This window comes from Petaurus breviceps, unplaced genomic scaffold (genome assembly GCF_028583685.1).
Source record: "Petaurus breviceps papuanus isolate PSGF00001 unplaced genomic scaffold, PetGlider_PUasm1.0 99, whole genome shotgun sequence".
In the NCBI taxonomy this organism is placed as follows: Eukaryota; Metazoa; Chordata; class Mammalia; order Diprotodontia; family Petauridae; genus Petaurus; species Petaurus breviceps.
In genome coordinates, this window is record NW_027187465.1 from 21,231,581 (window position 1) to 21,243,048 (window position 11,468).

At 47.5% G+C, this 11,468-nt stretch overlaps 1 protein-coding gene across 3 annotated transcripts in view; it reads right to left on the reverse strand.

The window, feature by feature from the left end:
- MAPKAPK5 (MAPK activated protein kinase 5) overlaps window positions 1-7,941 on the reverse strand; it is a 49,774-nt gene extending 41,833 nt beyond the window's left edge. For 2 of the 3 annotated variants that reach the window (XM_069081423.1, XM_069081422.1), the window contains exon 1: window positions 7,834-7,941. In XM_069081423.1, coding sequence (XP_068937524.1) covers window positions 7,834-7,869 — 36 coding nt within the window. In that variant the 5' untranslated portion in view covers window positions 7,870-7,941. The remainder of the gene's footprint in view (window positions 1-7,833) is intronic. The other variant, XM_069081425.1, reaches the window with a different exon arrangement.
- Between the last annotated feature and the right edge of the window lie 3,527 nt (window positions 7,942-11,468).

Genomic DNA, 11,468 nt, shown 5'->3' on the forward strand with positions numbered 1-11,468 from the left:
CTACTTGACTGACTAACCATACAGATAACAGGTAGGGTGAGTGACATGATCAGAAGTGTTTTAGCAATCTCCTTTTTTCAGCTTGTGCAGGACTGATTGGAATGGGGAAGATATCTGAAGCAAGGACTGCTAAAGTAGAAGGCAACTGCTCCCATCCGGATGGGAGGTGAGAAGGGCCTGAATACAAGCAATGGCCATTTGGCGACAGAGATGGGGACAAATGTGAGGGGCACTCCTCCCATAGAGAAGTGACAGGAAAGTCTAGCTCTGTATTTGGCAAAATACTTGACAACCATTTGGCAGTTTATTGGATGGGGTGGGGGAGGGCAGGGCAAGGGAGAGAGGAACCATGAGGGTGAGGAAGCTGAGGAAGACTCCCAGGTTGTGAACCTGAGTGATGGAAAGAGAGTTGTGCCCTAGACAAAAATAAGAAAGTTCAAAAAAGATGAAAGTTGTGGAGGAGAAGATGAGACCAGCTGACCAAACTATAAAGCAGATCAGGGGATATTTCCCTGGAGATCTTTACCATAAAATTCCTAGCATCTCTGCCTATGGTGGCCCTGAGGAACTATTTCTTAATAAGCATTTATTTAATCAACTACCATGTGCCAAGTACTTCAGTTTTTTTCTTCTTTTTTCAAATTTTATTATATATTTTGTTTTTAAATCACCTGTATTTCCCAACATATAAACCCTCTCCTCCTGCCCCTCCCCTTCCCAGAGAGCCATAGAAACAAAGAATTTTTAAAAAGGCAAAAAACAATTCGGCCAAACTAACTAACGGACGTGCTGAGCACACCCACACTCCTTGGCCTCTGGACACAGGGAGGGGAGGGGTAAGGCCTTCCCATCTCTCTTCTCTGTGACCTCCCTTAGGTCACCCTTTGGCCACCCACACTCCATCTCAATGGCCCCGCTGTGGCTACTCTTGCTTGTTAAAGTCACTGTGTGTATTATTCTGTAGATGTCGCTTACTTCCCTTTGCATCAGTTCCTATGGCTTCCCATGCTTCTCTAGACTTGCTATATTCATCCCTTCTGAGAGTACAACAATGTTCCGTCAATTCTTGTCCCACGGGCTGCTTAGGTTTTCCCCCATTCACTGACACCTACTTTGTTTCTAGTTCTTTGCTAGGACAAAAAGTTGCTATCAATATTCTGGTGTACATGGGGCCTTTCTTTTTATCAGTGACCTCCCCAGGGTATATGCCTGGCAGTGGAATTTCTGGGACAAAGGGCACAAACATTCTAAATCACTTTCTTCATATAATCCCACACTTCTTTCCAGAATGGCAGGTCCAACTCACAACCCCATCAAAAATGCAGCAGTGTGTCCATCTTTCCACAATACTTCTAACACGGACTATTCCTATGGGGGGGTCATCTCTGCCAACTTGCTCAGTCTAAAGTAAACCTCTTAGTTGTTTTTCATTACATTTCTCTTATTAGTGACTTGGAGCTCCATTTCATATAGCTCTTCAGAATTTTAAATTCTTCTGGTAAGAATTGTTGGTTCATATCCTATGACTGCTTCTCTATCAGAGAACGGCATTGGGTCATATATTCTGGTTAGTCACCTGCATATCTTGGATGCCAGATCCTTACCAGCAGTGTTTGCTATAAAGCTCTTTCCCAAGTGGACCATTCCCTTTCTTATTCCAGCTGCATTAATTTTGCTCATGCATAAGCTTTTCAATTTCATGTATTAGAAATTATCATTTTACTACAGTAACCAATGATCACACCTTTGAGGGTTAATAATTCTCCTCCCAGCCAAGGCTATAGAAGATTCTGGCTCTGGTTTCCTTCTCATATTTTATAATAGGATCATTAATATTTCTGTTGTATATCAATTTTGAGTTTACCACGGCATATGATCTACCTGGATGCTTCTTAAAACAAATAGTCTAAAGGATCTTTGCTCTCACTGACACAATACTCTTCCAACCATCACAACCTGCCTAAGTCATTTAGTTCTCAATTATGTCTATAAAGGCTCCCCAGGGGAATTCTCCTTCTCCACCCCTCCCCCTATAGCATTCACTCCATAAGCTGACAGGGGGACAATCACAAGAGCTCAGTTCTGGGCCACAGTGTGTCCTGTTCCCAAAATATCTGCACTAAATTCAACACCAATAATGGAAAACCCCACACTCCAGTCCCAACAACAGTGAGGACAGTCAAATCGCTTAAAGAGGAATCAAGGTGCCAACATCTAAAACAGACTAGGTCAGGACTCTGGAGCTGATTTCAAAGCTAATCAATTCAAGCAAATAGTGTTCGAATTTAAAAATATTTATTAAGCACCTACTAGGTGTAAAAGAGAATGCTAGAAAATGTGGAAGAATAAATGTGTAAACCTGAATACTATAAAAGTTTACATTCTAATAAAGGAGATAGTATGAGGGCACTAGAATCAAATATGATTAAGGCAGAACAGGAGGGATAAAGGTTACATGAATGATGCACAGAACTAAAAGAATTCAGAGGAAGGACAGATTAGAAATCTAAGATTCTTAGAACTCAAAGTTTTAAAAACAAATGTTAAAAAAATTGTTTTTTACATGCAACCAGGAAATAAGATATACAGGCAATGGGGTATAGAAATTCATCTTGCCCTACAAGAAAGTAAGGGAAGGAGGATATAGGAGAGAACAGATTAGGGGAAGGGGTATTTAGTATGCTTGCCATCTTGGGGTGGGGAGTAGGCGCACTGTTTGAGGCATGCCACTTCCATTATCAACAACCTCCTGTGGCTCCCCATTACACAGAAGGTCACTTAAATCATGAGATGGGGAGAAAATTTGTAACTCAAAATCTTGTGGAAATGAATGTTGAAAACTAAAAAATAAATTAATTTTAAAAAATAAATAAATATGGTTGGAGGAGGGGAGAGAAATCTAAGATTCTCTCCACTAGAGTGAAGGTCTACAGGCACTTATTATTAAGTACCTACTATGTGCTGAATACTGTGCTTTGATGTTCTCACTTCATCTTCTTTTCTCCAAGTTAGCCTCACCCAGTCCTTTCAAGCTCCTTCAACTCTTCAGGAACCTTCAGACAGCAGGGGCCTGAGGCCCTTCTATATCACGTATTACGGCAAAGGCCAAGATGGCCCAATGGTCAAAGTTCTGGATCTGGACTGCTATGCCCTGGGTTCAAAGTCCACCTCTGCTATACATTTATCTACTACCTGTGTAACCTTTCTTAAGGTCTCATGGCCTCCTTTAGAAATGAAACGATGGGGGCGGCCAGGTGGCTCAGCGAGTAAGAGCACCGGCTCCAGTGTCGGGATGACCTGGATCAAATCTGGGCTCAGATACTCAGCACCACACCCAGAAATAATAACTGGCCATGTAACCTTGAGCAAGTTACTTAACCCCAATTGCTTTAAAAAAAAAAAAAAAAGAAATGAAACGATGTCAGCCTTGAAAAGGCCCTCAAAGATGATTGACTCCAAACCACTTCCCGACACAAACTCATTTGGAAAGAGCCACAAAGTGGTCATCCAGCCTTGCTTGGGTATGCCCAGTACCTCCCACAGCTGCCAGGCTTCTACTGGGCACTTCTAATTGTTGGGTAATTTCAAGCGATGTCAAGACTACGTGTGCCTCGGCCTCTTACACCCACTGCTCCTACTCCTGATCTCTGGCATCAAGCTGAACAAAGTCCTCTTCCCCAGAAGACAACTGCTGGGTCTTCCAGTGCTTTCCCCTCCAGGGTACACAGTCCTACTCATCATGTGGTATAATCTCAAGGCCCCTCCCACTGCTACTTCTCCTTTGCTTGGTGGTCTCCAGTGCATCTCCATGCTTACTAAACTGTGGCCCCTCAGCCTGAACAACACCACAAATAAATGAATACACCAACACATCACAGACCCAAGTACTGTGGGAATGAGCTCTTTTCCAAAAGAGCCCCAAACTGGGAAATGATGATTATTGCAAGAAATTTCCATCAGACACTCTTAACTCCACTAATCCCTAACAACACATTTCTATAGAGCTTTAAGGCTTACAAAAAAACACCTGAGCTAGGTAATGCAGGTAGCTTTATTTCCATTTCACTAATGACAAAAATAGAGGCTCAGAAAGATGTGACTTGGCTGCTCCACAGAGCCAGTCTAGGTCAAACGGGGGGTCTTCAGGCTTCAAGGCTGGTGCTAGCTTGTGCCTCGCTGCCTGTGAGAAGGGGCAATGCCTAACAGACCCCTCTACTTTGTACCAACAAACTGTATATAATTATTAACAAGTTATTAATCAAGAAAAGCTGTAAAATACGGAGTGTTTGGGCAGTACTTGAAAAAAGTCCATTTTTCAGAGTTGAAAATTCTGATGTTCCAAACTACATGTCCTATTTACATACCTGAAAAATATAAGCTAGAGGCTTTTAGATGCACATGCAATGTTCCCCCTTGGGTCATCCTCACAATAGCAGATAATTCTGTCGTCCACCTAAAAACTTTTCCAATTCCAAATGAGAGTCAGATACAACAAGGCAGAAAATAAATTTTACACCTTGATGTTTTTAAAGGCACAGGTCTTCCTTAGTATTTAAGCTGCTTCTTGAGCTTCCTACTACACTGAGCAGCCTATCATTTAAGAGAGGTGACATGGCCTAGCAGATAAAAAGTCAGCCTGAGAACCTGAGTTCAAGATCTGCCTTTTACCCATACTGGTGATGTAAATGACCCTGGCCAACCACTGAGCCTTTCAGCACCCCAGGCTGACCTAAGACTCCAAGGTGCAGAGGTGTTGACCTACCTTGGTAATTGGAGTCTCCTCACCCCTGGGCTGCCTAGAACAATGAAGTCCCTGGCCTGGCCCTGAACCCTATGTCATTGCCTATAAAATACATTAAAACTGAACTGATACAAGTACTAAACTAGTTACTGGAAGCTGCCCTTCCAGGGCTCATATGAAGAAGGAAGTCTAAGCTGCCAAAGGAAGCCTGCGCCAGGGAAACACCTGAAGAGGAACGAAAATACTTTGGACCCATTTCTGACAGATCAAAGACTTTGGTTTACAAGATGTCAAGGAACAAATGATGCACAGCAAACTTCACCAAACAAGGCATGACAGTTTCTAGCTTGCCTCTGCTTTGTCAATTAAGCCTTCATATTTCCTAGACATGTGTCCATCAAAATAACTTTCAGACCCGTCAAGAACACTTTGGCTTGTTTCATCTTAAAAAGAAAAAATCCATCCACAAGCATTGAAGTACTTCCTGAGTGCCAGGCACTGTGCTGAGCACCTTAGGATTCAAAGGAAAAGAAGTCCAAACAGGAAGAAAAAAATAGGCTTTAGAAAACTCATTTTATTATGGGCCCTTTAAAAATCCCATTTATTTGTCTCTCCCCTAGCAAAGGAAGCAATAGGGCAGCAAGCACTCTTAGTTCTATTTAAACAAATTAAAGCTCAACAGGGGAACCTGCAGAGGTTTGGAGGTCAAGCCAAGGACTTTCGGAAGCAGGTTTCAGAAGCACATTTCCTATCTCACAAGGGAAATCCTATTATTATGTCCATCCATTTTCCAGATGAAGCTCAGAGCTGTGCGGGGAATGGCCTAGTTCACATAGCCAGGACATCAGCGGAGGCAAGAACTGAAGTCCCCATTCTGGACTCCAAGGTGGGTGCTCAAATTCATCCCCTCCCACCACTTCTGCTCTGAACAGTGGGGATTCCCTTTGGAAAGAAATGCTTTGAAGCATTCAAAATCATCAAAAAGCAGCCAAAATGCTCCCTAAAAACCCCAAAGTAAATGCCTTTCCCTGGGACTCACTTCCAGACAGCCACATGCATATGGTTTCAAGAGAAATAAGCCACATTCATTTGAACAGAACACTTTCCTGCTTGGTCTAATTAATAGTCATGTAAGAACCTTAAATTTTAACTGATCACTTATAGTATCAACATCTTTTTCAAGGAAATGTTTGGAGTTGTTTGTTTTTACACTAGCGGAAGGGGAAGAAAGAAGGACCAAAGTAGCTACAGGAGGGAGGAAACCCAGAGAATGTTACTCCCCCCCCAGACAGTGCCAGATGCTGGGGTGAAGAGGGACAAAGAAGGGGGGAGGGAGGCTCACCAGGACCTTGTGGAAGCAGAAAGGTTGGTGGGGGGCTGCTGGGGCAGAAGTGGTGGGTAAAGGACAGAGACCTCTGAACTAAGCCTCGGAAATCCTGGGTCTAAATCCCATCTCTGCCCTGAATCAGTCTGGGACCACAGCCAGGATGGATTTCGGCTTCCACATCAATGAAGATGGATTACAAACAACTACCCTAAAGCATGGTGGAATGGAAAATCCTGAGGTTCCAAGCTCCCCTCTGCTCCTTGCTACCTGTTGAGACTTTGGAGGAATTACTTAACCTCCTGAAGCCTGATTCCTTCTCTGTAAAAGAAGAGGGATGGACTAGATGGTTTCTAAGTCTTTCCACTCCAAATATACTTTGGGTAAACGTCTTGCCTACTTGATGCCTCAGTTTATCCATCTACAAAATTAGAGCCTTGAACTAGATGGTCTCTAAGATCCTTTCCAGTTTTAAATTCTATGATGCTGCAACCTCCCAGAGTGGTGGTGAGAAAGAAAACAGTCCATACAGGAGAGTTATACCCACATGCCCAGCCTTGAGTAGGAGAAAGGAGAGAAGGACTGAAGTACAGTGTTGTGAGTAGGGGGGGCAGAGATGAATGGGAGGCAAGGGGGTACAGAGGAAAGAGCACTAAATGCAGAGTCAGAAGACCTAGGCTTCAATCTCGGTTCTTTTGCTCACTACCTTTGTTTCCTTGGATAAATCCTTTTCCCCAGCCTGGGCCTCAATTTCCTCAGGTGCTAAAAGAAGTCAGACAAGAAGATCTCTAAGTGGTTATCTTTTCTCATCTAAACCCAACCCTGTGTGATAAGGAAGGCCATCCAAGTATGGTCCTCCTCGGACAGATAAGGAAGCTGTCTTCCTGATACCAAGTCCAGCGCTCCACCCACTAACTTAGTGCACTGCCTTACACGGTGGGATAAAACACACACAAGAGAAAAACAAAAAGATTTCAACCCAACCCAAAGCCAAGGTCAGCACCCTAGCCGGCTAGCCGCCTTCTAGAGAAGCTGGAGGAAACTGAGGTTATCGCCCCTCCTCCTTCCACTGAGATGTAGCTGACATCTACATAACTGGAAGTTTGCCGAACACTTGGTGCCTCCTAGGCGCACGGAGGGGGGACGCTTTTTCTTTCCAGGTCTGAGTTAGAGACCCCTTAGGGTATGCTCTAACACCCACCACAGGTTCCTAACGAACATCCTGTTATCACTCCCATTTCCTGAAGCCCTTCCCTGAAGCCTCCCTGCAGTCTCTCAGCGGGGACGCTCCAGCAGCAGCAGCAGCATCTCCCTTTCTGGAAGGGAAGACACTGAGGCAGCGGTCCCACAGCGAGCTAACCTCAAGAGGTGGGAGGCAAAGACTGCCCTTCCGACTCGGACACTGGGTCAGTCTGCCTGCCTCAGTCCCCCAGCCCGTCAAATGGGAACTCTAAGAGCCCGAGCCCGAGACGCTGCTCGCCGAACGCTGGCTGCTGCCGCCGTCGGCATCTTCCCTGCCATCTCCAGCTCCCCGGCGCCTGCTGCGGACGCCTGCCTACTCCCGGTCTCGTCCGAACCTCACCGCGGGGTGGTGACTACCACTATGCACAGAGGGGCAAACCGAGGCCAGCGGAGGGCACAGTGCCTGGCCAGGTGTCGGAAGGACTCCCCAGGGCGGCGCGCCAGAGCCCGAGGCGACGCCGGGGCTCGGGAAGGCCGGGCCCCCTCCTCCCCCCCCCCCCGGCTGGGGGGCGCTCCCCCCGCCTACCGTGATGCTCTTCTCCATCTCCGAGTCCGCGGACATGCTCCTCGGGGCACTCCCCGCAGCCCGGACGCGGCGCGGCCGGCCCCGGCCCCCAGGGGGGGACGGAGGGCTCGGGGGCGCCGGGGGCGCTAGGCCGGCGGCGGGCGGGGGGCCCTCTCGGGGCGGCGGCTGCTGCTGATGAGGCTGCTGCTGCTGCTGCTGCTGCTGCTGCTGCCGCCGGCGCCGCGGCCTCCCCGCCTCATCCCCGGGCTCCGGGGGCGGAGCGAGGAGAGGGGCCGAGGCCCCGCCGCCGCCGCCCGCCCCACCGCCGCCGCCCGCGCCGCCGTTCAGGCCCGCCGCAGCCGCCAGCTCCCGCCGCGGAGCCGCCGCCGCCGCCGGGGCCGCCGCCGCCACCGCCGCCGCCGCCGCGATCCCGCTCCGGCTCGGGCTCCCTCTCCTGCTCCCGATCCCGCCGCCGCCGCCGCCGTCGCCTCAGCGCCAGACATCGCCGGGACACCCGCGCCGGGCCGCCCGGCCGCCTGCCCGACCGACGTCCCCGGCCCGCCGCCCCCAGCCCGCGCGGTGCGACCGCCCGACGACGCCTCGAGTCCGTCGATGCCCGCCGCCCCGGCACCGGAATTTTCCGAGCCCGCCCCGAGCCGCGGGGACGCTGAGCAGGCGCCCCCGGGACCCGCCCGGCTGCGCGACACCGTCACGAGAGGCCCCCGCCTCGTCTCAAGCCTCCGCCCTCCCGGCGGGCCGCCTGGGGTCCTTCGGCAGCTGCGGTCTCCGTGATGATTGCGTCACTAGAAACCGGAGTGGGCGGGGGAGAAAGAGGCGGGGCAAGGGGCGGAGCCACCTGGAACTTGGCGGAGAATGTTCTGAGAGACTGGAATGCGCACGTGCGAACCACGTGGGCTGTTGTTCCTGGGCTGGGGAGACAGACCAGAACCAAAGGGGAGAGGCCGTCCGTCATTTTACAGAGGAGGAAACTGAGACCCAAGGAGTGACCAGCCCAAAGTCATACAGTAGGAGAGAGAGGATCCAGAGTGTCCTGGAGGGCCGGCCAAACCAACCAGCACTCATTTTACAAAGGAGGAAATGGAGGCCAAGGAAAATTAAGCGACTCTCAGATGTCACACAGCCACAGGAACTCCTCTCTAGAGCAGGAGGAGACCTCAGAAACCATCTGCACCAACCCCTGAATTTCACAAAAAAAAAAAAAAAAAAAGAAAGAAAGGAAAGAAAGAAAGAAAGAAAAAGAAAAAAAGTAATCCCCTGGGAGGCTTGTCAGAGCTCACACAGCACCAAAGACAAGATGCAGAGGATCAGATCCAGCATTTATTATGCCCCGACTATGTACTAGGCTCCATGCTAAATCCTGGGCATACAGAGAAAGACAGGATTAGTCCCTTCCTTCAAGGAAGGAGGAGAGAACATGCAAAGGGCTATTTGGAGATGATACAGGGGGAAGGCTTTAGTGTTCAGAGGGACAAGGAACAGTTTAGTTTTGTTCAGAAGGTGGGGTGTTAGCTGAGACTTGAAGGAAACCAGAAAGAAGGAAGGAGAATGTTCCAGGCATGAGAGGCAGCCAGTGAAAATAAAGGGCTTTACAGGCCAAACAGAAGGTTTCATATTTAACCCCAGAGCTAAGAGACCTTAGAAGCCATCTGGACCAACCCTCCTAATTTTTTGAAAGAGGAAACTGAGATTTGAGGGTATTAAGTGAATTGCCTGAGAGCAGAAGAAACAAGATTCAAAATGTAACTCTAAAGAGGAAAGAGAAAAAGAAAAGATCATTCTAGAGCAACCTCCTCATTTTGTAGATGAAGACAACAAAGATAAGGAAAATTAAGGGGCAGCTAGGTGGCACATTTGGTAGAGTACCAGCCATGGAGTCAGGAGGACCTGAGTTCAAATGTGACCTCAGACACTTACTAGCTAGTAGCTAGTAACTAGTTGACCCTGGGCAAGTCACTTCACCCCAATTGCCCCCAGAAAACAAAAGTTAAATGATTTGTTAAATGGCAGAAGTAGGGTTCCAAACCACCTTTATTATATATCGTCTATTTTAAAATTCCTAAGAGCTTAGGAATCATCTATCCTAACTCAGATGGCTTGGGTTGCTTTGTTTGTGTTTTTACAGAGATAGAAATTGAAAGGATGGGAGGAATTTATTCAAAGTAGTTTACAAGTGGTGTAAGCCCTGTCCCAAAGCACATTGGTGTGGAACTCTTCTTATTGGTAGAGATGAAGGACCTGCCCCCATGTGAGGGATGAGTAGGCATTATCCAGAGCTAGTGTCCTTTGGGACTCTCAGAGTGACAGTCTTCTTTGAGTGGAAGGTGGAATTGGAGCTGGCTTCCAGTTTCTAGAGAAAAGTTAGAAGAAGCCAACACTAGTTTAGGTAGCTAAACGAACAGATTCTGAGAGAACGGGAGGAGAGTAGTCCATCTCCATCATGTTCCCTATTCTGAGTTTTCTAGTAGAGATTTTGGAGAATTTCCCCTTGGATGAAAACAAAGGCACTCCCTCTTGGTTGATCTGAGTTATCTTGCTCCCAATGGAAGAACACTTTCCCTCTAGTGTCTGGTATATAGCTTCCTCTTTATACTGTCTCTGATTTGTGTTTGGTTATGATTTTGGATAAATGGGTTTCTTTATTTTCTTTTAATTAAATTTTATGTTTATTTTTATTTTACATCATTCATTTCCACAAGATTTTGAGTTACAAATTTCTCCCTGTCTTTCCCCTACCCACCATCCCAAAACAGTGTATCAGCAATGCCATATTCACAATGCCTATGGAGATTACAAATATGCTGATATAATTATCCATTGTCATGCTTGCCATATGGGGAAATAAACTAGAAAATCTATTAAGATACCAAAAGACTGAGTCCCAAAACCAGAAAGTGAAAGCCATCAGAGTAGTTATGATATTGGCACAGGTAGATAAAGTAGAAAGCACCCACATTTTCAAGCCTTTAAAACAGAACAGGCTACCTCAGGCAAAGGTCCTCCTCTCCCCACGCACAGCAACCACCCAGCGTCCTGGAAGCGCGCTCCCAGCAGCTCCGGCCCCTGGCAGTCCTCAGCAGGAGTCCTTAGCAGTCCTAACTCAAAAAAGGGCTTCGTGCTGCCGCTGCCTCTGCTGCTGCCGCGGCTGCTGCCACGGCTGCCACCACCACCAGCCACCGCAGGAACGCTAGCTTGGCTTTCGCTTTCTCTGGCTTTCGCTGGCTTTCGCTTTCACTTGCTCCGCCCCTTCCTGCTACATCAGCATGTCCAATGGGGCATGGAAGATCTTTAAATCCCATAACCCTTACAAACATCGATCCCACTGTATACCCCCTCCCCAATCTGCTCTCTCCTATATCCTCCCCCATCCCCACTCCGACTTTCCAGTAGGACAAGATGTATCTCTATACCCCAGTGCCTGTATATCTTATTTCCCAGTTGCATGTAAAAATTATATATATATATATATATATATATATAATATATAATTATAATTTGATTTTGAAATTTTTGAATTCCAGATTCTTTCCCTTCCTCCCTCATCACCCACCCTTACTGGGAAGATAGGCCATTCAATATAGGTTGTACACTTGTAGATATGCAAAACATTTCCAGAGTGGATATATTGTGAAAGACTG